The sequence below is a fragment of the Manis pentadactyla genome, chromosome 2 (genome assembly GCF_030020395.1).
Source record: "Manis pentadactyla isolate mManPen7 chromosome 2, mManPen7.hap1, whole genome shotgun sequence".
NCBI classification, from domain to species: domain Eukaryota; kingdom Metazoa; phylum Chordata; class Mammalia; order Pholidota; family Manidae; genus Manis; species Manis pentadactyla.
In genome coordinates this window covers 175,520,965-175,547,643 of record NC_080020.1, presented here as the reverse complement: position 1 = coordinate 175,547,643, position 26,679 = coordinate 175,520,965, and the positions used below count along the sequence as shown (strand labels likewise).

Sequence of the window (26,679 nt, the reverse complement as noted above, 5' to 3'; positions counted from 1 at the left end):
ACAGATCATTCCTTCGTTCCACAAACCTTCCTGAGGCCTGGCAGGCTCTGCTCCAGGTGCCCAAAGCATATTGACAAGGGTGCAGCTTCAGCCCTCTAGGGGGTGATGGATGCAAAGTGAGCAACTGAAGTTAAGTACGCTAGGGAGTTAAGAGGCATGTGCTGCAGGAGCTCAGGGCAGGTGCATCTAACTCAACTCTAATTCAGGAAAGCTTCCTGGAGGAGGAGGGGTGCTGGTGCGAACTCCAAAGGAGAAGTAGGAGTCAGCTTTTGTAGATGGGCTGCCCAGGCAAAGGTGCAGAAGCCAGAAATGCCTGCTGCCTCCAGGGCTTGGCATGGGAAGGGAAAGTCCAAATGGGATAGGCCCCAGGGGTCCTCCGAGCTGAGATCAGCCCTGGGAGTCGTTGAGGGCACAGGAGCCCTGTGGCTCGGGCGCTCACTCTGGCTGCAGTCTGAGAGATGGCTTGTGGTGGTAGTGAGGGGAGACGGGACAAAGGTGTTGCCTAAGGCGGGGACACAGGAAGGGCTGGAAGCCAAGAGAAGCAGAGGGCATTTCCTGTGCCAGGTGCTGGTCTAAGACTTTTACATAGCTTAACTAGTCATCAAAGTCTTACGTGGTAGGAGGGAATTTCCTACTCCCTGCTCACATTTTGCAGATGAGAAAGCTGAGGCACTGAGAGGTTAATTAACTTGCCAGATTCATGTCTCTAGTCAGTGGCCGAGCCCCCTTGCTCTCAGATGGACAGGACTTGACGGTGGATTGGATGTGGGGGCCCAAAGAATATCCGAATGATTCCCCAGCTCTGGCAGAGCAGCTGGGTTGACAGTAGGGCCATTCTCAGAGGCAGTCAGTGGGAGAAGGGCAGTTTTGGGGGACAATGAGTTCAGGACTGGCCATGTTGAGTGGGAGGTGCCTGTGGGCATCTGTGGCCTGGAAGTCAGAGGACAGAGTGGGGCTGGAGGAGCATCTGGGGGCATGGTCAACACGGAGGGCGTCAGAGTGCCTGGCTGAGCCCCCCTGGTCAGGCCGACAACCTTGGGTATGGAGGGTGGGCCGGGGCTTCAGTTCTACAGGAGCTCTGCTCACGACTTATGTTCTGTGTGGGCCCTGGCAGGTCTAAGGTGCCTGAAACATGTGAAGTGGGTGGGACCCAAGTCCTGGGCTGCCTTTACCGCCCCTCTCAGGACTCTTTTCTTGGAGGATTTGGCTAAAAAGACTTCTGCCAATGGCTAGTCCACTTGAGCCACTCTCCTGGGAAGAGAAGGTAGTGGGGCCTTCCTGGGGGGCTCTGCTCCCAGCTTAGGAACTCAGGAAAAGATTCTCGTTCTTGGAATGCACAAATGGCTCTCCAGAGAGGGATGCCAGGCATCAGGACCGATTCCTTCAGGTGCCGCCTGAGGCCACCAACAGCACCTGGCACAGAAGTGCCACCATGAGGGCTGCCACCACCTCTGGCTCTGTGCTGAGCATCCTCACAGCTGACAAGCAGGGCAGCCGGGCCGAGGGCCCCGTGCCAGTTCACCCCCGCTGATGCCGGGCGGCTCACCTACTCCCCCAGGCCCCTGCCCATGTCTCCAACTTCAGTGTCCTTCGTTCCATCAGGCCTTTCCCTGGCTCACGGCCATGGGGGCTCCTCCCCCACACTGTTCTTCCAGCTCAGCCCTCTCCTCTCTTCTCTAGACCCACAGACATGCCTGCCGCTTGTCTCTACCTGGATGTCCTGCCGGCACATCCAGTTCGTTCTCTGTGATCTTCCTGAATCTGTGCCATGCCGCCTCCACTCCAGCCTGCAGTGGCTCCTGTTACCTTCAGGAAAAGTCTCAGCTCTTATCCAGGGGATGGGCCTCTCTGTCCCCACTCCCTGCCTCATGGACCCCAGCAGTCCTACCCTCCAGCCCTTCAGGGCCTCTGGCTTGTCTGGCCCTCACCACCCAACACATGCTCCCTTCTGCCTCTGAGCCTTTATCTTGTGCACATACTGCTCCTTTGGCCAGAATGCCCTTCCTGCTCTTCTTGGCCTGCCCAGCTCCTGCTGGTCCTGACAGATGCAGCTAGGGGGACGCTTTCTCCAGGAAGTACTCCTGACTCTTGAGTTTGCTCACTGGGGTTCTAGCCTGTTTGCTTCCCTGTTCCAGGGGGTCCCCAAGGGCAGGGCTGGGTCTGGTCTCTCTGGACCGAGCCCCCAGACAGGACCAGCAGTGCTGGTGTTCTTGAGGTATGAAATGAATGGCCCTTCAGCCAGTTCATCTTTCAGGCTGGACACTGGCTCCTCCTGGGTGCTGTCTCTGATAAAGACACCCACTCACCACAGGGCAGGCAGCCCATCTCTGCTCTCAGCCTGCCCCGAGCCTGGCCCGGGGCCTGTCTGCCGTTTCCAAGTCAGCCAGAGTTGGCAGGGTGACTGCCCCTGTTTGGGGTTGGGAGTTTAGTATCCTCCCCCCTCCTCTTTCAGGTCTCCCTTTCTTTCAGTAGCTCCTGCCTTGGGTGTTCCTGGGGTGGCAAAGGGCTGAGATATCTTGTTAGTGACAGTCACAGGTCCTGGCTGCTGCTTTGGGAGTCTTGGCTGGGCTGGTGACCTCCATGAATATCTCCCTTTGGTGGTCTGTATGGGAGCCCCTCCCAGCTCCTGACCTGGGCTGGGAGCATAAATCACCCTGGTTGGCTCAGCTCTCCATATCCCACACCAGACCTGCCTGCCCCCACTCTCAGGCCCATTCAGGCCTCCTTCCCAGGCAGGCCCCAGCCCAGGACTCTGGCCCAGGCCCCCCTTTACCCACTGAGCATGCCCCTCCACCACGTTCAAGTAGGCTGGGGATGGAGGCCACCCCTCTCCTGGCCTGGGGCAGCCCATCCGCGGCACCCTCAGGGCAGTAAATATTATATTACTACAGGGTGTGCAGTACGTGACCTGAGACAGGCCCCGGGGCTTAAGTTTCCTGAGATGGAGTTTGCGTACTGCTCCCCCCACCCTAAAAATTCAATTAAAAAAAATAACAGGAAAAATGTAGTGCACCGAGGGCCTGCCAGAGTGGTGTATCTGGCGGCCGCGGTGCCGCTGCGCTCCGGTGGTAATTGGTTCTGCATAGCTCGGGGAAATTGGCAGAAAAATAAATCAGCCGGGAGCCGGGAGTCGGGAGTCGAGACACTGAGGGGAGGAGAGTATGAGGTGGGGGGTAAGGGGGGTGGCTGCAAGTGGTGGGAGCAGAACTGGTGGAGGGGGTTTGACTGATGTTCTGTTTGGGAGTCAAGGGCTCAGTGGAGGTCGGGTGGGGGTGGGGCAGCCCCCCATACTCTGAAGCAGAGGGGTCCTACTTGGTGCAGGAGAACACAGCTGCCCTACCTCACCTGCCCCAACCCTGCCTGACCCTTGTGTGTGTATTGACTGGCCACAGATGCCCAGTATGGTGAGGAGGAGCCATATGAAGGACCTTCAGGAAGCCCAGTGGGATGGAGGGGGGGGTCAGAGTTCTTTGCCTCTAAACAAGATTTAGTTCAAACCCCACCCCCCACTTGGGGTCTAGGGCTGTGTTTCTGGGACTGCATGTACTCCCCACCTTCTCTCCAGAGGCTTCCCAAACAGGGGGTTCTGGGACGGGGGCTGTGGGGCTGCCCTAGGTCGACACATCTGTGTTGCTGGCTGCCAGCCTCCCCACAGTGTCTGCAGTGGCTTGTCAGGGGTCCATAAATTTCCTTCTTGAGGAAAGTGTGCATACAACAGAGTGGATTCTTTTCAGCCAAGGGCAATTTAGCACTGGGGCCTCAGGTCTAGGAAGTTGCAAGGGACAGGGAGGAACCTGCTGGGCCCTCTGAGGGCTTTCAGTCAGTTGAGCAGAGGGAACAACATATGCAAAAGAACTCACATACCTGGGGGTTAGGATAAATTCCAAGCAGGCAGTCCCAGTATAAAGGGCTGGGGGACTTCAGAGCAGGAGGCCTGTAGACCAGTGTTGTTTGGGGAAGGCTTCCCTGGGAGGTGAGGATGAGGTAGGTCACTTGGAGATGACTGTGCATGTGGGTTAGGTTGCAGAAAGCACACAGGGCACATGGAGCACCCAGCAGGCAGGCTGAGGTGTGGAGCCTGTTGTAGGGGTCTGTGCACACAGGCATGAGTACATGCACATGTGCATGTGTGCATGTGGACCTTGGCGAGGGCATCAGGCACATCCTGTCTGTCTGTCTGTCCCTCACAGCCAGCCCCTGAGTGATGTCCAAGAGATGCCCTCTGCCACCCACTTGGACCAGTACCTGTACCAGCAGCGCATGGGTCACCTGAGCCAGATCACTGAAGCAGCCCTGGCCCTGAAGCTCGGCCACAGAGAGCTCCCTGCCACCCTGGAGCAGGCTGAGGACTGGCTCCTTCAGCTCCGTGCCCTGGCGGAAGAGGTAGCTGACCCTGGAAGGTGTCTTCCTTCCTGCCTGGAACATCAGAACTGGGGGGACATGGGAACTGTCTGGAGTATGATCCAACCCTACCTCCATTGCTGGGTAACTTGGACAGGTGACTCAGTCTCTCTGAGCCTCAGTGTCTCCATTCATGAGGAGGAGAGAGTAGGCAACTGGTTGTTGGGTGTTGTGGGTGAAAGCCTGGCATATAGTAGGTATTCAGTAAATGCCCCCAAGTGTGCACCATAGATGTGCTCCATAATTGCCATCAAAGTCTGTCAGAGACAGCTGGGACCAGAGGCTAGGGCTGGCTTTAGGTCCAATGCTGGAGCATGCTTCCTTAGAGACCCAACTCCTTCTCCCTGCCAACCAGTGCCTATCTGCTCCTGGCCTCAGACCTGCCTCTCATGGGGCCCCGTGTTTCCTGCTCTCCTGAAAGCCTCTGAGCCCCAGGCCTGAGGAGGCTGCATTTGCAGTAACTCTCAGCTTTTTCATATCTAATCAGAGTGGCTGCAGTTTGTCTTTAGGGGCACCCTTTCCCCACCTGTGCACCATCCCCATCCCAGGTCAGATGCACTACCCAGTGAGGAAGCAGGCAGGCCACAGATTTGTCCAGAACGAGGACAAAGGTCTGCTCATATGTCCTGGGCAGACCAGCTGCTCCCCACTCTGACCAGGCCAGGGAGAGGATGGTGAGGAAGGCGGTCCCCAGAAAGCATGTGCACAGAGAAGGGCAGGGCTTGAGAGGGGCTTCTGGAGAAGCAAGTCGTTGAAGGGGAGAGGGAGGTCCAGGAGGTGGGAGGGTTGCTCAGGAGGGGAAGGTAGTCCAAAATGTTGGTCCCTAAGAGTCAGCCTTGGACTTGACCCCATGCAGTACCTTGGGCATGTGGCCACTACCTAGGGAAACACTGTGTTGCTCACCCACAGGGGCTGTGGATGGTCCCCAGGGCTGGTCACAGGCTACTTTCCATAATCTTGGCCCAGACTAACCCTGGAACTCTCAGCACAGATGGCGATAGAGCTGGGAGGGGTCAAGGTCAAACAGGTGTTGCTGATAGGAAGGGAACCCGGAGGGAGTTTCTCTCAAATTTGTGCATTAGTATCCCTGAAGGGCTTCTTAACACTGGTTAGAGCCTCCACTGATCCTATGTGTCTTGGGTGGAGCCTGAGGATCTGCATTTCTAGCAAGTTCCCAGGTGCTGCTGGCTGCTGTTGCTTCTGGGACCACACTTTGCAAACACCTGGAGCGGTGGTTTGGAACACATGGTTGGAGTCAGGAAAGCCTGTCTGGCTCCTTCCCCCTGCGTGCCTGAATTTCCTCACCTGTCAGATGGGGCTGCCTGTCCCTGCCTCTGGGGCTGCTGCCGTGATTAAGTGGAATGTGGCCTGTGAGCTGCTGAGTAGGTGGTGGGCAGCACTGGGTCCCTGGAGCCACCCTGGGTAGAGACCCAGCCCCACCCTGCTGAGTATGCTTTGCGCACCAGCCCTGGAAGCAGATGGACTCAACAAGCCATCTGCCCTGAGCATGGCAGCCGGGAGCAGTTCTCACATCCGGCTGAGGAGCTCACGGGCCTCGCAGTTTTGTTCTGGGCTAGTCGCCATTTTCACAGCCCAGTGCCACCAGGCCCAGAAGACGGTCAGCCCCAAGGATCCCTCTGTCAGAGTGGGAAGGGAGTGTCCTCTGGGAGGGGGCATGCCTTCTGTGGATTTGCTGCTGCTCTCTGGGATGAGGGAGAGGGGGCATCTGTAGTGTAAAGTCATTTGTCGGGTAAAATCAAATCCTCCCCTGTCTGCTCCCCTGGGAGCATCTGTCTACACAGTGGAGGGGATCTAAGAACTTGAGCTCTGGGCTCCAGGCAGGAGTGTCTCTTCCCAGAAAATGTGAACTCAGCTCAGTGAGTGTTTGGCAGGCTCCCCGTGTGAGATGGAGGAGCTGGAGGCAGCCTCACACCCTGTCCTTGGGGGCGCATAGCTGCTGAAGACAGAGGTGCCTAGCCAGCCCTGGGAGGTCAGGGGGACAGCCAGAGGGCAGGATGTGAGCAGCATGAGGGTTGGAAGTTTGGAGGAGAGGCCCGTGTGGCCGCTGAGCCAGGGCGGGTCAGCTCGTAGTGGGCCGTGGGCTGTGGACCCAGGCTCGTCACTGTTCTCCCCCTGACTGTCGCCCCCTCTCTCAGCCCCAGAACAGCTTGCCTGACATCGTCATCTGGATGCTGCAGGGAGACAAGCGCGTGGCATACCAGCGCGTGCCCGCCCACGAGGTCCTCTTCTCCCGGCGTGGTGCCAACTTCTGCGGCAGGAACTGTGGGAAGCTGCAGACGATATTTCTGAAAGTGGGTGCTTTTCCCCCAGGTCATGGTGGTATTTTCTCAATCCAGGTCTGTCCCCTCCCCTCCAGTTTCTGCTCCTTTCTCTGACTGCTTCCCTTCTTCTCTCAACCCAGCGAAGTCCCTAGGCCCCAGGGACCTCGTCAGGAAAGTGAGTGGGTGAGAGCTGGACTCGTGGGGTACTGGAAAGCCCGAGGCAGGTCCGTGGTCTCTTGGCCACGTGGGAGGAGCTGCCCCTGAGGCTGTGCTTGCCTTCCTGCTGGTCCCTGTCAGGGGCCTCAGCCCTCAGCCCTCAGTGCCCAGCCCAGCCTCTAGGAACCCTGGCACAGACCTACTTGCCCACGCTGCCCGATGCCTCGCTCCTAGTGGGAGGAACACTGGGGTTCAGGTTCCTCCCTGTGGGCAGGCTGGTGTGTGGGCACCAGGTGTGCCCACGGCTCTGTCCTATGGGAGAGCTGGGAGCAGTGATCTGTGTTCTCACTCTCCCCCCTTTCCTCTCCTCCAACACCCTGCCCTGCTCTCTCTCTACTCTCAGGGGACTGGCCAGACTTGGGGTGGGGAGACAGAGAAGTGAGCAGGTGTCTGGGGACCCTCATCCCCCTCTCTGGGTTAATGTGGGGACATAGAGCCAAGACTGTTTTGGCTGGGGTGCTGTGGCCTGGTGGTCAGGATACAATCTGGGGAAATCCCTCCCTGTGCTCTGGCTGCTCTGGCCCAAGGGAAGGGTCCCTGCTTGGAGGGCTGATCTTGAGGTTGCCCCACTAGCAGAGGAGTAGCCCTGGGAGGCAGGTCTGCCCCTCACCACTCACTGCTCACTCCAAATGGCTCTTTTGGCATTAGAAGCTGCTTGGACTTCATCCCAGCCAGGCCCATCTCCCCCAGCCCTTGCTCCCCACCTGTCCTCCCATCCATACCAGGACCAGTGCCTGCCTCATCTCCTCTAGGAAGAACCCTAGCCTCAGATCTCTGAGTGGCTGTTGGTCAACCCGTGCATATATTGGCCAGTTGTTCTTGTTGCCCTCTGGGGTGGATAGAGACGACAGGATTCGGTAGGTTGCAGGGCTGTGGACAGGTTGCAGGTATGGCTGAACCCTGTGTAGCTGAGGGCAGGTCGCCTAACCTCTGTGCTGGCTGTCTGCTCACCTGTAAAATGAGGATCAGGCCACCTATTTTCACGTTTTGAGGATTGGATTAAGTAACACAGGTCATGGGTCTTGCTGGAACCACAGCAATTAGTGATGGGTGAGTCTTAATTTCTCTCCCTCTTCTCCCCTTTTCCTTCTGGGGGGCTCCTTTGCTCCGTGGGGAGAGGAGGCCCCACCAGTACCATGATTAGAGGCCAACCCAAAACCAGGGATGAGCAGGTATCTGCATGTGGGGTCACTGACACTTCAGAGGAGAGGCCAACTTTGCCTAGAAAGAGGGTGGGAGTGTCAGGCAGTGGACTGCCCCTCTCACCTGCCTATGTGCCACCTGGGGCACAGTCCCCCTGTGATCCTGGTCTTGTTGCATCCTGCTCTTCTCCCTCCTAAGCCGGCTCCTTGCTTAGTAGGACAGAAGGGATAGGATGTCAGTGAGCTGCCCCATCTGAGTGGGGTTAACCAGGGGAGACTGGCTGGCCAGAGAGCAGGTGGGGACGTACTTGAACAAGATGAGCTCCAGGCTCTGACCTTTTGCCCTGTAGCCTCAGGGAAATGCAAACTGAAAAATTTCCCTGATTCCAAGAGAATAAAAAAAAAGATATAGAATTGTTTCTCGAAGTCTTCCCCACTGAGTTTATGAACCCTGCCAGTAGCTCCTGAGCAAGCTCTACAAAAATGTTGGCAGCAAGCAGAGACCAAGAAAACATTGGTGTTTCTTAACTTAAACCAAAGTTGGAAAAAATGAGTACCAGCAGAGAGGGAGAGGAGCCCCAAACTAGACATTTCTTTATTTGCTGTTGCTATTTTGGGTCCAGCAGGCTGGCCCTGTCTGGGGGAGGGCAGGGGAGAGACTAGGGGTGGAGGGGGAATGGGGGGGTTAGGCATTCCTGCCATCTCCCTGGGGCTGGTGGTTTGGAGGGAAAAAGGCCACTAACCACCCTGGGGAGAGGCCAGATGAAGTGAACAGTCATGGGAGGTTTTGGGGTTTGACATGTGGGGTCAGGGGCTTCTCCAGACTTTGGTAAGGATGAACCAAAAGCAGAGAGGTGCGTGAAGGGTGAGATCAGTATTGTCTTCGCCTGTCCTGCACCCCATTCTGATCCTCTTACCTGGCCTGAGCTCCTCTTCAGGGACCCAGGCCTCCTCTACCAGTTGGAGACTCCTTAACTCATCTTCCCTTTCCCCTTCTGAACCTACCACAACTCCTTTCTCCTGTTATTCAGCTGCCTATCCCAGAGCAGACACTCCTCCAAGCTCATGCACACAAAATCTAGGTACTTACTGTGTTACTTCCTCTAAGGGACACTGTGTTATTCTAAGAGTGAGAAACTTCTCCTCACACCATATCTGACCCTTGATTTCAATGAAATGGTGAAGTAGTTGTGGAGAATAAATGTTTTGTGTTGGGATGTTGTGGCTCTTCCACTTTGGCAGAGCTTCTGAAAGTTTCAGGATAAAAAGCAGCTGAAAACCAGTGAATAGTGGTTAACATGCTGATAAACACTTGAAAGGATAAGGATATCAGATGATATACTAACATCCAGCCACCACACCCCCACCCAAAAAACCCCCAAACAAACACAAAAGAAAGTGAAGGGGGAGTTTTTAACCTCTTTCCCTTGCAGACTTGGATCATTTTATCTCCTTTAGAAACATATTATAGAACTGTACTGTCCAATATAGTAGTCATACGGTGCTATTTAAATTTAAATTAATTAAAATGAAATAAAACTAAAAATGTTCCTTAGTCACACTAGCTTCATTTTAAGTGCTCAGCTGCCACATGGGGCTAGTGGCTACCATATTGGACTGTGCCAGGAGAAACCACTTCCATTGTAGCACAAAGTTCTATTGGATGGTGCTATTCTAGAAGAGACCAGAAATGCAGAGGTGGTGGGAGAGGGCAGAATGGGGATCCGGATCTAGATATGGCTTTTCTTAGCAGAGAGAGCCTAGGTGGGATGGCACAGTCTTCTCCTTGGCTGGGTAGGAATCTCTGCATGTGGGGAAAACCCTCCTAATTATACACTCCCCTTCCATGCAATTCTAAGTCCTCCCACAGGGCACACCTCTGTTGAGGTGTCAGGCTGGTATGCTCGTGGCCTGGAGGACCCCTCCCCCCAACTCAGTTGGGTCACTCTGATTCTGAAGGGGACTGCAGTTCTCTGTCCTTCTTTTCTTTTGGTACCCAGTATCCAATGGAGGTGGTGCCTGGAGCCCGGATGCCGGTGCAGATACGGGTGAAGCTCTGGTTTGGGCTCTCTGTGAATGAGAAGGATTTCAACCAGTTTGCTGAGGGCAAGCTCTCCGTCTTTGCTGAAACGGTAAGTGCCTGCCAGCCTACATCCATCCCCCTGCCCCTCCACTGCTCCTGCCCCCACTCACTTTTCTCTATTGCTCTCTCTCTAGTATGAGAACCAGACCAAGCTGGCCCTGGTTGGGAACTGGGGCACAACAGGCCTCACCTACCCCAAGTTTTCTGATGTCACAGGCAAGATCAAGCTACCCAAGGACAGCTTCCGCCCCTCAGCTGGCTGGGCCTGGGCTGGAGACTGGTTCGTGTGTCCAGAGAAGACGTGAGTATTGGGCAGGGGGGGTTGGGGACCCCCTCTGCTCAGGCCCTTTCTCTGAAAGGACTTGGCCCTGTTAATCCCTCTGCCTGCTCCTACTGTCCCTGTGCTGGTCATAGGGACTTCCTCTTGAACTCTTTTAGGACCCGGGTCTCACTAGGCAGCATTCCTTCCTGGAAGGGCTCTAATAGTCAGAAAGTCCTTTATTAAACTAAAATTAGTCCCTGTTTGACTTTGCACCCACTGGCTGTGGCTTCCTGTTGAAGATGCCCTGGAAAACACACTTCTTCCTCCGTGTGCACCCCTTCTCTCATCTGCATTGCCGTCTCTACTTCATTCTTCTCTCTCTCTTTTCCTCCTCACAACTGGTTTTCTTCTCTCATTTTTTTTTGTCTTTTAAAAATTGAAGTATAATTTATATATTACAGTCAAGTGCTCAAATCTTAAGTGTACAGCTTGATAGCATCTTACATTTCTACAACTATCTGTTAGGCACCACCACCACCAGGCTTGTGGCTCCATCAGTCTCTCTCTGCATCTTGCGGGGAACATAGTCCTCTGCCTGCAGGTGTCTCTAGGTCTCCCTGGGGTTCCTTTCGCTCTCTCACCTGACTCTCTGCCCCCTCCTTTCCCTCTCTCCTCCATCTCCCTTGTTGCCCATTGGGTGAGGCTGGTGTAGGAAGGCTGGCTAAGGCCCCAGTGTGCTCTGTTGGACACAGTGAATGGGTGGGGATCTCTTCGGCAGAAGCTCTGACCTGCCCCTGCCCACAGCTTGCTCCATGACACCGATGCGGGCCACCTAAGCTTCGTGGAGGAGGTGTTTGAGAACCAGACCCGGCTCCCAGGAGGCCAGTGGATCTACATGAGTGACAACTACACAGATGTGGTAAGGGGGCACTCTGAGGGCAGGTGGGCTCTGCTTTCCTGGAGTCCTGGCCACTGGAGCCCAGGAGGGGCCTGTGACTCAGAGAAGGTGGCAGCCTCAACGCTTCCAGAGAGACAGTGTGACGTCCGGTATGGGTAGGACTCAGACCCTGAGTCACACCTGAGAACTCAAGGATGCTGTCAAGTTGCATCTTTTCTGCCTCCCTGATAATGTCTGTCTGCTCTCACACTTGCCTGTCCTGTGTTGCTCTAGAACGGAGAGAAGGTGCTTCCCAAGGATGACATCGAGTGCCCACTGGGCTGGAAGTGGGAAGACGAAGAGTGGTCCACAGACCTCAATCGAGCTGTTGATGAGCAAGGTAGGCAGCACCTGGTGCCCAGTGAGCCCCACTCAGCCCCATGCTGGTGGGGACAGCTGGGTGCTGGGCATCTTGCCCTGGGCACTGGCTTCACTCAGCTTCTTCATCTGGGGAACTTCCTGGGTTAGCCCTCCCTTCAGGCTACCAGACTACCTGAGAGTCAATGCCACTCAAAAGTCTGTGAATGTGCCCCAAAGGGAGAGCGAGCCTCTGGAGGGATGAGGACTGGTGGGGCAGTGAATGACAGGAGCTCCCCCACCAGGCTGGGAGTACGGCATCACCATCCCGCCGGAACGGAAGCCGAGACACTGGGTGCCGGCTGAGAAGATGTACTACACACACCGCAGGCGGCGCTGGGTCCGCCTGCGCAGGAGAGACCTCAGCCAGATGGAGGCGCTGAAGAGGGTGAGCCTAGAGGGTGGTGGGTGGGGGATGAGGCCCTGATGGGGAAGGCTAGCAAGGCACAGGTGCACACTTGTGTGCTCAGACACATGCAGGTGTGCACAGGATGTGCACAAGGCACTCAGACTCCCTCGAGAGACTCACAGGTCACCAAACACACGCAGCTCATACCCGGCATGCACACAGATGACATCTAGCACATATACAGATCATACCCCACACATGCACAGGTGCTCACAGACAGAAAACACCCAGATACCCACGGCTGTGCGAGCGGCTGCACTCAATGCACACACAGATCTGCAAGGTCAAAGACATACCTGGAATGTGTCTATGTCTGGGCATCCTGGAGGCAGAGTCTGAGACAGGGATTTGGCTATGTGTAGTTTATTGAGACTGCGCTCTCTGGAGTGCCAGGAGAAAGGATGTGGTCTTAGGCAAAGTCAGCTTTGGCCTGGGCTGTGGCTTGGGGAAGGCTACACCCGGGACCACCACAGAATCATCCTCACCTGGAGGCAAGGGGGCTGCCATTTGTGTCTGCTTAGCCATCAGTCACTGGCTGGGGGCTACTGGGGGTGGGTTGGGGCATGTACCTTCCCCAGCTACCTTCAGCCTGGGCAATTCTCAGGAGAAGTGGGCTGCTGGAGCTGGTAGCTGGGGATGTGTGCACCGTGTGAGTGTGCTGGCCAGAGAAGGGCCTGGGTGGGCTCTGTCAGCATTTACCAGGGCATGTGTACACAGTGCAGGGACACACGTACACGGAGGTACCCAGGTACCCATGGGACACAGGCAGGCACAGAGTGGGCACATATGAACACATGCAGTTCAGCAACTGCTCTCAGAGTGGCATAGAGGCCCCAGCCTCAGTGCCTACCTCCCCCGGACCCTCTTGGGCTGTGTTCTTCCTTCCCAAGGACAAGTTTGGATTTTGGCCTAAGAGCCAGGCCTCTTCCAGTCCAGGAGTAGCCTTTGGGGCATGACCCAAGTCCCTTATTTCTTTGGGCTCAGAGAATCTAGAGAGGGATGTCTCCGGATCCAGGGAGAAGCAAGGTCTTTGGGCAATAAGCCTTTTATGGTGTCACGAATCAGACTCTACTTTTGCTGTAGGGGCACCCAGGAGACAGAGGAAAACCTTGCCTGCCGTGTGCCCTGCCTGCTCTCTCACCGCCAGTGTCCCTCCTGCAGGGGGGATGCACCGGCTTCCAGGGCTGGTACTTGCGCCTGAGCCTGGGGCAGACCCGAGGACAGTATCAGGCCACAAGCTACACAGGAAGGGCCTTCCAGGGCTTCCAGGCCTGGGAAGAGGTCCCCTTGGAGGAAGTGCCTGGGGTCCCTCCACGGCCGACCTAGCCCTAGCCTCAGGAAAAATAGCCTGGGGCTGGAAACAGGATCTTCATTTACCGGCTTCTATTTTTATAAGCTGGGATGTGAAGGAGAAAACTTTGGGTTCATGAAATCCACCCATAATCCAAATAAACAAACATACCCAAAGCCCAGTGTTTCATCCCTGCTTCAGTCTGCCTTCCTTCTATGGCTCCTTGGATCTCCCCACAGCCCAGAGAGCCTCTTCCCCTACTCATTTTCTTACCCGCGTGTCTTGCTGTTGCAGAAGCTGCTCCGAGCCCCCTTCCTCCAGGTGGCCCACCCAGGGTTTTCTACTTGGAGGATGCTAGTTTGGAGTGGGTGGGGAATCGTGGAAGGCACAGCTGGAGCCCAGCCCAGGCCTCCCGCAAACTCGACCAGCCGCCCCTGAGGCTGCGCTGTTCTCCCTGTGCAGCACCGGCAGGCCGAGGCGGAGGGTGAGGGCTGGGAGTATGCCTCGCTCTTTGGATGGAAGTTCCACCTGGAGTACCGCAAGACGGATGCCTTCCGCCGCCGCCGCTGGCGCCGCCGCATGGAGCCCCTAGAGAAGACGGGGCCTGCAGCCGTGTTTGCCCTCGAGGGGGCCCTGGTATGTTGCTGTGCCTGTCCTGGGTGGGTGGGGTGCAGCTCAGTTTCCCGAGCCACTCAGGGCTGCTCAGGGCTGACTCAGGGAAGGTGTAGGAGCCCCCAGGGTAGGACTTCAGGTAGAACGTAGGCTGGTCATCGTGGCTTCGGGTCCTCTCTGGGCTTGTATGTGGGGGAAGTGGATACGTCTGGGTGTTCTTCTACAGTAAAATAGTCCTTTCATAGCACTGGAAGACCCACTGCTTCTGTGTAGTCCAGATGGGAGCAGGGCAGAGGGCCTCGGCCCTCTGATGGTCCAACCTGTGACTGGAGCCAGGGTACCTGGCTCTTCTTGAAGAGGCTAGTTGGCATGGGGTGGGCCTAGCACATGGGAGAAGCCAGCGAGGTCTAGTGACCCCTGAAATGTCCTTTGTTGGTCATGAGTCCCCCTTGGTTGGACAGAAGCCATCTCATGGCATCCCCAGGGACTTTTGAAGAAGGGCATACCTCAGAAATGGAACCCCAGGCTGGTGGTGTTGCCTCAGAGTACACCTTCTGGAGCCAGTGGAACTGGGGTCAGCTTCAGGTTATCCAGGGTCTGGATGAGGTGTTCCCAAGGAGATGAGCAGGCCCTTCCTGGACAGCTGTGATTCCCAGAGGTAGGGGGGAGAGGCCCAGGGAGTGAGACTTCTCCCTGAAACCAGCCAGGAATGCCCACTGTCTGGGGTGGGGGGATTTGGGCTGTGCCCCAGGGGCGCAGGTCCTACCAGCTTTGCTGGCTGATGGAATCTGAGTGTATTCACTTGCAATCAGTTGTGTGTGTGTGTGTGTGTGTGTATGCACACACAAGGTGTGGGTAAGGAGCAATGGGTCTTAGCCCTGGAGCTAAGTGGGGCAGGCTCAGGATCTGGTGGGGTGGATACAGGGAAGGGAGTTGAGGGTGTCAGTGGCCCTGAGGGGGAGTGGGCAGGGCCCAAAGGTTCCCTCACTCTCAGGCTTGATGGGCTGGGCCCAGGGTGTCAGTATGGGAGAAGAAACCCTCTGGGACCTGGATGGCACCAGAGGCTATGGAGGGAATACTTTCTAGTTTTGGGGTCAAGTTACGTGGTGTCTTAAAGGAGATTACAGAGCTCTGGGCTCTCCGGCTGCCAAGCTGGTGCTCAGGTTGGGTGGGGTGGAGCTGCCGCCCAGCCAGGGGGCCTCATGGCACAGGGCTGGTGGTGGTGACTCCCTTTGTCCTGACAGACTGGGCTTGGCTTGGGCACAGGGCAAGGCCTGGGGGTGGTTGTGTGGCTCCAGCTGAGGGGTAGGGGGATGAAGGCCTTGGCAGAACTCAGTCAGGTCCGGATCTGAGCAGGCCAGGCAGGCCCACTCTGAGGAACCAGGACTTGTTTTCATCAGACAGAAACTCAACTCCAATGAGCTGAAGAGAAAAGGAGTTTACGAGCTCAGGCTGCTGGGAAAAGCCCAAGAAGTGAATCAGGCATGAGGCCTGGCAGGAAATAGGGGTTCACACAGTGTCTCCGGGTCTCTATGGTTCTGACTTGCTCCTCTCTTGGCCTCGTTCTCACACTGGCTTATTCTGTGTGGTGGCAGTGGTGCCTGTGACAAAAGACTGACACCAACTTTACAGCCAGCATAGCCCTGGTGCATAAAACAGCATGGCCCTCCCCGCGTGCTCTGCTTTCCTCACAGCTGAGGACCCTGGAGAGGAGGAGCGTGCTACTTCCCCCATAATGCCAGGAGCAGATTTGTGTGTGATGGACTGGCTCTGCTTGGTCATGTGCCCACACTGGCCCCTGAGCCTGAGGGCGAGGAATGGAATGTTCTGGTTGACCATCCTGGTCACGCCCCTTTTCTATAGTTGACAGCATCACCAGGTTGGGAAAAGAGCATCTGGAAAGGAAAAAAAATAAACCCGAACAGTGCTAGGCAGAAAGCTGCTGCTCATGACCACAGGACTGGTCAATGAGCAGCAGGAGCCAGTATGTCCTGTTGAGCAGAGGGTACTCTGGGCAGAGTTGGGCTTCATGGCTGTTAGTCAAGTCGCCCTGGAGGATGATTGAGGAGGGAGATCCCCCCATCAGGAGACCACCAGGAGTGTTATTCAGAGCCCCAGGGTGGGGTGGTCATCTGCGTAGAGACCAGAGTGGAGGGAGGTGCAGTGGCAGGACCGGGGGAGGGAAGGGTCAGATGGTCCTGGGATGCTCCACTGGATGGATGGAAGGCCCTCTCCCATTGCCAGGCTGTGGGGTGGGGTAGGTCTGGGGCTGTGATGAGCTCACGGTTGGCCCTGACAGGTCTGACACACGGTGAAGTGCTGTGTGAGGAACGCAGATCTAGCAGCTGCCTGCCAGGTGGCCCGGGGCAGGGAGGCAGGGGACCTGGGGGCTATGTCTCAGCTGTAAGGTGAGGGGGCCAGGAGAGACCAGAGGTGCCCAGAGACACGTGGACAGCAGTGTGGATGAGCTCTGGGCTGGCCAGGATCTGGAGGAAGAAGATGAGCAAGCCTGGGGAACCCACTGCCAAGCTTTCATGGCTCGGTGACTGGGAGAACGAAGCGGGGCATTTCCCAGAAACAGAAACCAATCCATTTATTCTTTATGTGGGAGAAAAATGTCATGAGGGAGCATTGAAATAAAATCTCAACTCAACAGCCACAGGAAGGTGATTGATTGCGATGCTGATGTGACTTGCTGGTGATATATATGTGGAAGAAAGCAGCACAGTGCAGCCCTCTGGCTCCTGGTGGGGCTTTGCTGAGAAACAGAGGCAGAGCACTCCAGAACCAGGGCAGTTGTTGGAAAGGCTGCATCCCGCAGACCTGGAGTTAGAGAACACAGAGTTTTGGAAAGCCTTTAGGTGTAGCTGGCATTTGGACAGGGCCACGGGCCCATTTGACAGGAACCGTCTGGACCACTCTGTACTGTAGTGAATCAGACCTCCATCGACACTAATACACACACACACACACTAATACACACACACACACACACACACTCTGGACCACTCTGTACTGTAGTGAATCGGACCTCCATTGACACTAATACACACACACACACTAATACACACACACACACACACACACACACTCTGGACCACTCTGTACTGTAGTGAATCGGACCTCCATCGACACTAATACACACACACACACTAATACACACACACACACACACACACACACACACACACACACTCTGGACCACTCTGTACTGTAGTGAATCGGACCTCCATCGACACTAATACACACACACACACTAATACACACACACACACACACACACGAGCTCTCTTTCTCTCTCCTTCCTAAGGACAACCTGGGCTCCTTCCCTGAACCCACTGTCCTTCATCCTGGGATGTACTGATGCCTCACTAAAGCCCACCCTGCATCCTGGGGGCAGACGGCTGGGTTTTCTGGGTGCCAGGACCTGTTTACTATCCCGGGACTGATCTTTGCTCACTGGCTGCTGACTCCTGCTCGTTCACGTGGTGGGAGTGAGGTGTATGTGCAGGCTCCTGAGGGGTTTGGTTTGGTTTGAACTCTGCTCCCTCTGTTTCCTAGCTGAGGACAGGTGGCTTCTCCCTTTTGCTCCTCTTGTGACCTCACCCATGAATGTCACTGCATCCTAGGGTCATTGTAAGGATTAATTACAGCACTCATCTAAAGAAGTGCTTCTCAGCTTGAATGTACATAGGAGCCCCCCGGGGGCCTTATTAAAGTGCACCCTCCTGAGCTGATGTCTGGGTGGCGCCTGAGAGTCTGTATTTCTAACAAGACTCCAGGTGATGCTGATGGGTCTCGCTCAAGGACCATCTCTAGATAGTGAGGATGTGAAGTTACACGTACATCATGAAGATGAAGGAGGTGGTCCTCCACTTGGCTGCCTCCCTGGGAGAGGCAGGGTGTGTCCATTTTTGGCCGAAGGTGTGAGGCCAGAGTCCTGAAGAGGGAGGAAGGGGAATATGTCATGTTCTTCTTGTTCCTTGGTGAGAGAGAGTTATCCAAGGAGCCCTTGAGGTGATAGTGGAGGCCTGGCTCATGATGAACCACTGTCTGATTAGGAAGAGAGATGTTACACATGAGTGTAAATAGATCCAATAGTGCTTAAATGGCATCTTCGAAGTGTTGGAAGAAAGAGGAGGAGTCACTCCAGACTGATGGTGCCTAACGAGAGAGTTTCCTGGAAGAGGACATTGGGAGACAGACCTGGAGTGCAGGGAAGGACTGTGGGTGGTGGCCAGGGGGCCTTCCAGGTAATCTGGCATTTCTGGATGTCCGGGTCCAAAGACCAGGCCGGTGGTGCCCCCTTGCCTCCTCCCACCCTCCCCTGTCGCACACGGCCGTCCACCAGCGGGCTGGGCCTCACTTGCCAGCTCCCCTCCTGAAGACGTCTCGCTGGAAGGCAGGCTGCATCTGCTCATTAGTACGGGCAGCCTTTCCCTGAAACCTTCTGCTGGGCCAAGGCTGGCTCCCTCCTTGGAGCGGGAGGCCCTGGCTCTGTCTGCTAATCGTCTGCTGTCTCCATCCCGAGCATTATTTTATTTTCATATTATTCTTTTTCCAGCTAATATCCTGGCATTCCCAAAGACACCGGGTTTCATAATCGTCCTGGCGTTCCCAGGGAGCTGGGAAGTGGAGCACAAAGCTGCTATTATAACGTGTTCCATCCAGCCTCCCTCTCCTTGCCGCACACGCCTTGCTGCGGCCGCCGGCTCCCGCCCAGCCACCCCCTCCCGACGCCACCGGCCTCTCTGGGAACTCTGGGGACGGCTGCTGGGGTGAGCTCACAGAATCCATCCTGTCGCCCTTGCCTTGGTCCTGCCCTCAGTGCACGAGGATTTTTCCAGAGCCCTGTCTGTGTACTTGGCCTTAGTGTCAGGAAGGATTTTCTGAGCTGCCTGAGCCTGGGCAGGAGGGGAGGAGACAGAGACTCAGCAATATGTGCTCACAGCCTTGGAGATTTTTAGAGCTGGAGGGAATTTTCATGTTTGAAAGGTGTTCTCCACCTGGCTTTGGAGCTGCTTGAAATTAGATGTGAAGTTGTGGATGTGCATGTGAGATGTGCGCGTGCATGTGTGTCTGATGTGTGAGCATGTACTGTGTGCGTGCACACACAATTCATGTGTGATGTGCATGTGCAACCTGTATGTGCAAGTGTGTATGAACATTTATGATGTGTGCACATGTGTGATGCATGTGTGTGTGTGCACATGTGTGTCTGTGATGGGTAAATTCTGGTGCAAGGTCCATTGTTTTCTCCAGTTCTCCAGGGAATTCAGGACCCCAAGGAAAATAAGAATTACTAAAATCTGTTTACTGTGGGCCAGAGACCAGGCTGAGAGCTTTATATGTGTTGTCCCGTTTTATCCTCAGAGTGACCCCAGGAGGCTGGATTCTTTCATTATACCCACTTTACAGTGGGAGCCTGAGGTCCCAGAACTGCACTGTCTAATATGGTAGCCACGGGCCACATGTGGCAATTTAAATTTACATTTAAAGTAATGAAAATAAGAAAACTCAGTTCCCCAGGCACATCAGCCACATTTCAAGTGCTCAGTAGCCACATTGGGCTGGTGGCTGCCATGATGGACAGGGCAGCTATATAACACTTCCAGCATTGGAGAAAGTTCTGTCGGACTCTGCTGCTCTTGCTGCTCTAGAACAACTCTAGCCCTTCCTATTACTCCAGGAGAAACTGAGGCCTCAGAGGGATTTGCCAGCAGCACAGTGTGCACCTTCTGTCCTCTCCCTAGGTTCAGCTCCCCATTCCTATTAGGGCATAATGTCCTCCCCGCAAAGAGGCCTCTGAGGGGAGTCCTAGGGAGGGTCTTGGGCTGCTGACTAGAGCTCTTGGCTGCGGCCCTCACTCTCCTCATGTGGTAGCAGGTATTTGGGCTTCGTGCAGTTGGGCAGCTAGAGAGATGCTGGCACCACTGCCCCCATCCTGGGGAGCCTCCTCTTGTTTGGCAGAGGCTGGAGTCCTGACCTGCAGTGGAAAGACCTGCAGAGACAGGCATTCCAAGCTCCTGCCAGGGGGCAGGGAAGGGCAACTGGGAGCTGGAAGTGCTGGGAGGGGGGTCAGAGAGAGGCTGGTGCCAGAGAGGAGTAATTTGGGATTTGAGCTGGCTGAAAAGGGGATCAGATGTAAATGAGTAGGGGCAGGGCCATCTCTGGGCCTGGATGAAATCCTGCTGTGTGCAGGGCATCCAGGCATGATTCCAGAGCAGGCACTCTGAGCAAGGACAGCATCTGGGAGGTAACAGGGGTTTGCCTCCTGAAGTAGCCAAGGCCCACTGCTGGGTCTGCACCAGGCCATTGGCAAGTGGCTCCAGCCCTGTGTGTCCATAGATCTGTTCCTTGAATATACCGATTGAGCACCTAGCAGGGGCGGCTTGAGGGCCAGGTCCCCTCTTGGCAGGGGCCTCCTTGCCTCCCTTGCTTCCCCACGTAGAAGGACTACTGGGTGATTCCTCTAAATGGATGGACTCTGTGACTGTCTCTCTCAAGATCTGGATGCTGAAATCTGGTGGGTCTGATTACATGTTGGTGTACCTGAGGCAAAATGCTACCACACAGGCACATGTGGGTACCAACGAGTGTGTGACACAGTGGGGTGGATGTGCTGGGTGCCCCCTCTGTGTGTCTGCATATGTATGTGGGGCTACATCCACAATTGCTAAGATGACCTCATAATTTATTGTCTGGTCTGGGACACATTCATAATCATGCTGGAAAACAGGCATAAGCTTGGGACATTCCATTCAAACTGGGGCATACAGTTGTCCTAATTGTGGAGACATACTGGCATAGGATAAAACCTGCTCGAGCATTCTCTGCAGCCCCCACATTTGGAGATGTGGAAAGCCTGAAGGGATGGACACACACACACACGCACACACGCACACACACATGCTTGCGCTAGCCCACACGTGGCATCGTGGATTCTCCAGGTTTCCTGATTCCACTCCCAAGCTCCCTAGGGGCTGGCCAGTAGTTTAGCAAGGAGTTTCGCAGCTGCTTCCAAATCCTGACTGCAGCTGTAAATTAAATGGGGTTGCACCCTTGTCTGCTATTCCACTTACAGTTGTAATCAACCCTGATTAAGAAGGGAGGTCTGTGTTCCCGAGTTCCCTCTGTTGAAGGGTTCTCCTCCTTCGGCCTGGCCGCTGGACAGTGTGGGGTTTCCCTGGAAGCTGAGGCTGGACAGCCAGGGCATGTCATGGGTCCTGGGCTCCCCAAGGCCCTGACTTGGCACTCAGCCCTGTCCTGCCCCAGAGCCCTGCTCAGATGCTGAGTTCTGGTGGGGAAGCAGGAGCTGGGAAGAGCCCTGAGAGGGTGTTGGGAGAGCCCTGGCTCTGCCAGCTAATTTTCCAGGCAACCCTAGGGAAGATATGAACTTCTCTGGGTCCCAGTTTTTCACTCATTAGATGGGGTGATAACAACACAGCAAAAGTAATAACCTCCCCTTGTAGAGCAGGGGTCAGCAAACTGTGACTCATGGGCCAAGTCAGGCCTCTGACTGTTTGTGTAAATAGGGCTTTCTTGGCATATAGGTACGCTCCGTGTGCATTGTCTGTGGCTGCTGAGTAGTTGTAACAGAGACCATGTGGCCCACAAAAGTGAAAATACCCCCTGTCCCTTTATGGACAAAGTTTGCCAACTATTCTCGAGCACATATGATAATGTCAGGCATTGCTATTATCTCCTTGAACCCTCCCGGCAATCCTAAGAGATAGATTTTATTAGTACTCCCATTTTACAGATGAGCAAACTGAGGCACAGAGAAGACAGTGATTATTCTGGTGGTGTTTCCTCCCTTGAGCATTGTGAGAAATCCTATGGATAATGGTGGGGTTGTGCAGAGTTTATAGCACGCTGCCGTACACTGGTGTTTGTTATTTGGATGTCCCAGCAAAGCTGGTAGTGAAGAAGAGATCCTGGCAGGCTATATTGATCAGTTTTTAGGTACTAGCTCTCCAGAAAAAAGCCTCAAAACAAATCCAGCCTGGTTGGTAGCATTTGTTGATATCCATGTGTAAATTCTCTTCCGTGGCCAATTTCAAGCTAGCAGTGTGACATCAATGAGTGTGGAGACGGGGAAGAGATGAGAAGGAGCAGACCATTGTGTAGGATTTCCTCTTGAGGTAAATAACCTCAGGAGCAGGATAACAGTAAAGGGTAATAAGATAATTAGGAAGTGGTGAGTCTGAGTATTTATCACTATTGTTTTTAAAATCATTTCTGCAGTTATGAATTTATATGATTTACTTTTGGCTATGAGGCACATGTCACGCCTTCAGGTGACCTGCCAGGATCTCTTCATTATCAGCTTTGCTGGGACATCCCAATAACACCAGTGTGGGGCAGCATGCTATAAACTCTGCACAACCCCACCGTTATCCATAGGATTTCTCATAACCCTCATGGGAGGAAACACCACCAGAATAATTACTATCTTCTCTGTGGCTCAGCTATATGATTTAAAAATGGCTATGTTGAACAATCAGTTTGCAAAATGCCTGAAAATGTCATAATATGCTCTTATGAGCCATGTGCGTCAGCTCCGGGATCTGCTGCTCTCAGGGGCCCCCTGATCCTGTTTGCACATAAGGAAGGAAAGGGATGGGGGCCTCCAATAGTAGCATCCTTCCTCACCGCTCTGTCACTTGTGCTCTTTGGGTCCATCATGCTTAGGAACTGAGTCCTTCCTGTAAAGCAAGGAGGGCCACTGGCCCTGAAGCCCACCTGCTTGACTCCTGGGACAGAGGGTATGTATCCCGGTGGTCCCCGAAATACCTCTGAGGCTCTGTTGTTCCTTCCTGACTGCCGTGGGTGCGGCTGCTGTGGCTCCATCCTCCACTGGCTCAGCCCTGGGAAGCCCCACCACTCAGACTCTTTTGGCTGCATCCCCCTCAGCTCTTGCCCATTCTGTCTCTCTTCTGCCTCCACTTTGTAGATCCCAAAACTGACCTCTAGGCCATGTGTGGGGCAATGTGCTGTTGCCAAATGGAGGACGTGTGTGTGTGTGACAGACAACCTGTGGCATAGAAGGAAGCTCAGACATGCTCTTGGGCTGGTACTTGATCTTGGAACCAATTTAGGCAGGTCTAGGAGTCCCCTTCATAGGCTGCTTATTTCCCCAGAACCTGCCCACCTCTTCCCAGTGCAACATCTGGTGGGGAGAGAGTTCCTCACACTCCTGAGCTCAGGCTCCTTTAGGGAGCTGTGGCTGCCAGCTGGGCAGCAGAGGGTCAGAAGCTGCCCAGTTTCCTGGGTGAGCAGCAGAACCCCTTACACAGCCAGCCCTAAGGCAGAATGCATGGCTGCATACCTCGTGGCTGCCAGCCCCAGCCTGGGAGTCACATTGGCATGAGCTATGGAGGTAGGAATGTGACTGTGGGAAACCCAGTGCCCTGGGCCCGGCCCTGGGGCTGGGGAAGAGTGTGAGTCTGGAGTGGGGGGTGATGGCTGGTTGGTGGAAACCAGAGCGTCAGCCTGCCTCTGCCCAGGGCTCCAAGGGAGGGCAGAAGGAAGCCCATTCTCCCTCTCCCAGCCTCCTGCTGCTGCAACCTTGCCCTTCTAGCAGGACCTTCCCCTTAGCTCTGGGGGGCAGGCCTCCAACATGCTGCTGCTCTCTCTGGGCCTCTCCTCCTCCAGGGAGCCTTCCTGAACAGGACTTTCTAAGGTCCACCTCTGTTCCATTCCACCCCAGAGATGGCCCCATCCTGGGATGCAGATGAATCCGCATCACTGCTCTTCTCAACTGACTCTGAGTGCTCTGAAGGTGGGAGGGTTCTGATGTACTTCCCTTTGTCTTCCCCTGGGACCTTAGGCCTGAGTGCTGAGTAAATGGCTTAGGTCAGGCAACGCTGGGGATTCATTTCACGTGATAAATCTTCATTGGATACCTAAGTGCCTCGTGCTGGGCTGAGTGTGAGGGATAAAGGAGTGTACATATCTTGTGTATATACATGGAGAAAAGGGTGCAAGAGAGAGGCCAGGAAAGGTGGGTTGGGGCTGCTGATGAAGATAGGGCAGTCTTGGAGGTGTCCCCACTCAGTGATGACTGAGCTTCAAGAAGAGCTCAAGTTAGCTCATTTGGGAGGGCATTGAAGTGGAGAGAACAGTTGTGCAAAGGTCCTGTGGCAGAGAGAAGGTGATGGATTCCAAATTTAAAGGAAGCCCGAGGGCAGATATTAAGGGGTTCGGGGAGGCATTGTTTAGTATGAGACTGGAGAGATGAGAATTAGACTGACACCGCCAGCCCCATTTACGAAGCACTGATGATGTGCTAGGTACCTGCGAAGGGCTGTGGGTGCATCACTGTATTTAATTTTCACCAGTTATTTTTCAACTGGGGACAACTTCTTTCCCCAACCGGATCCCTGAGGGGGCATGTGAAAATGTCTGGAGATATTTTTGGTGGTCACAACTGGGGGTAGGATGCTGTGGGCATCTAACAGGCAGAGGCTGTAGAGACTGCTGAACTCTAACAGTGCACAGGGCAGCCCTCCACTGGCCCCAGATGTCAACAGCACTGAGGTCGAAGAGCTCGGCCTTTTCCTCAGCAGCCCTGAGCGGTGGGTGTTACCATGACTGCCACTTCACGGTGAGGACCCTGAGTTTCAGGGACTAGGCTTCCCTGTGGTATGCCCAGCTGCCCTTCCCTGACCCACACTGTGAGTTCTGAGCACATTCCGTCCCCCTCCCCTTCCTGGTGCCCGACATGGGGTCCTTTGCCCGGGAATGACAAGCTGGTTATTAGCCACGTCAGAGCATCAGGGCCTGTGAAGTGAATGAGTGCATTTCCACTCTGTGCACGATCTGAACTGCTGCTACCCACTGCAAGTTTTAGGGGTCCGCAGGCCCCTCTTCTGCTGCACCAGAAGGGAGCGGCTTTTGCCTGTGTGTTTTCCCACCTCTGAAACGAAGGAAGTAAAAGCCCCTGTCAGTCAGCCCTCAGCCGTGTGTTCTCAGCTCCAGCGTAGCTCCTGGGCATGCGAGGACCATGGAGCTGGGGGCGGCTGTGAACGCAGCCGCCTGGGTCCCCTGCTGCCGGCCCTGCTTACATCTCTCCTCCCCTCTGCCTGCAGCATTGCTTTCTCAGGGGTCCTTCTCTCCGGTCAGGCTCAGCTCATTTAAAGGACAAAAATGTTCCTTTATCCCCAAACAAGTCCCTCCAGAGGAAGGGTGATTGTGTGCTAAGAGAGAGACTTACCGAGATGGGGTCTCGGCTGGGGTTTTGTCATTGATCCAGCAAATATTTACCGAGGGCCCCTCTGTGCCAGGCCCCGTGTAGGTATGAGGGCACAGTAGTGCCCTTGGAGCCCATGTTTCAGGGGCCAGGTAGACAGTGAGTGAAAATACTCATGTATCAAATGTCTGGAGTAGCAACTGCTATAGGAAAACAAAGCCGCAGAAGAGGGTGGACAGGGTCAGGTGGCTGCGTGTGAGCCTGGGGTGTGTGCACTGATGTGCGGGGTTGAGTCTGTGGGGAGTGTTGGGAGGGAGGGTGGGAGTGTGCGCGTGAGGGTGCATGTAAGTGTGTCTTTTGACAATTTGGTCAGGGATGGCCTCTCTGGGGAAGGGACATTTCATATTTCCATGAGCAATAATACACATTTTCCTACTTGAATGTGGGAAAAGCCTGGCACAAAGTAGGTGCTTGATAAACACAGGAAAAATGTTGGAGGAAAGGAGTGACCTGAGGGAGGTGCTTTCCGGAAGCTCCCAGATCAGGTTTTCCTGAGGCTTCATGGTTGGCTTTGAGGGAAATCCCTTGAGTGGGAGCAGTGCGTGTCCACATGTGAAAACCCAAATATGCTTCCAAGCAGAGGAGGCATGACGTGGGATTTCTGTGTTAATGCACAGACTGATCCCAGCCCGGGATATGCAGGCCTTTGCCATGAGCTCTCCCTGAGGCTTATGCAGTTGTGCTCTCCTGAGGCGTGTGCTCGTTTGTTCATTCATTCACTTGTTCTCCAATTATTTATTGAGCACCTGCTGTGTGTGACGTGTTCTTGGCATGTGATGGGAGCCTCAGAGCTCTCAGGGAGGGACAGACAGGGAAAGAGGAATTTACAGTGGTAAATGCAGTAAGGGAATTCAGGGCACCATGGGAGCATGCAGGAGGGGTGTTAAGCACTTGCAGGGTGCTCTTGAAGGTGAGACTGGACACCTGAAGAAAAAGCCAGGGAAAGAATGGGGCAGAGAGACCTACGTGCAGAAGGCATGGGGGTAAGAGATGGGAAGCAAGAGGGTCCCAGCTGGTTTGAGCATGGGAGCCAGCAGGGGTGTGGGCCTTTGGGAGTGTCCTGGTTGCCGGGGACTCAGTTCAGAGGCCACAGCTGGGCTAGGGGAGCTCAGGTCCTCCTGGGAGGGCCAGGGGGCCAGAGGCTGTGCACATGGAGCCAGTGTGGCTGCAGGGCCAGGGCTTTGCTGGGAGAGCCTGAATTGAGTGGGTGCCCCCAGCCCAGCTGCTGGTTCTCCCTGCTCCTTCCCAGGTATCTCTGTCTGTCTCCTTGAGTTGCAGGGGGAAGGGAAGGAGGAGGTGTGTTCACACTTGGCTAAAGATGGGAATGGGAATGGCAGGGGGTCCTGAGGAGCAGGGGTGAGGTGGCTGTGGCCCTTCCTCTGGAGGCAGGACTGGTGGAAGAACCCAGGCAGTGTGGGGGGCATTCCTGTAGG

The 26,679-nt window shown here is 54.9% G+C and overlaps 1 protein-coding gene and 1 long non-coding RNA gene across 22 annotated transcripts in view; one reads left to right on the top strand and one right to left on the bottom strand.

Annotated features, from left to right (window-relative positions):
• Window positions 1-26,679, bottom strand: part of LOC130682574 (uncharacterized) — a 252,916-nt gene that overhangs the window by 52,320 nt on the left and 173,917 nt on the right. The gene's annotated exons all lie outside the window — the stretch shown is intronic.
• DYSF (dysferlin) overlaps window positions 1-26,679 on the top strand; it is a 224,339-nt gene that overhangs the window by 102,770 nt on the left and 94,890 nt on the right. For all 21 annotated transcript variants that reach the window (XM_036908364.2, XM_036908361.2, XM_036908363.2 and 18 more), the window contains 8 exons: window positions 4,191-4,383; window positions 6,558-6,713; window positions 10,042-10,173; window positions 10,259-10,425; window positions 11,191-11,305; window positions 11,558-11,663; window positions 11,926-12,068; window positions 13,843-14,016. In XM_036908364.2, the coding sequence (XP_036764259.2) occupies window positions 4,191-4,383; window positions 6,558-6,713; window positions 10,042-10,173; window positions 10,259-10,425; window positions 11,191-11,305; window positions 11,558-11,663; window positions 11,926-12,068; window positions 13,843-14,016 (1,186 nt within the window). The remainder of the gene's footprint in view (window positions 1-4,190; window positions 4,384-6,557; window positions 6,714-10,041; window positions 10,174-10,258; window positions 10,426-11,190; window positions 11,306-11,557; window positions 11,664-11,925; window positions 12,069-13,842; window positions 14,017-26,679) is intronic.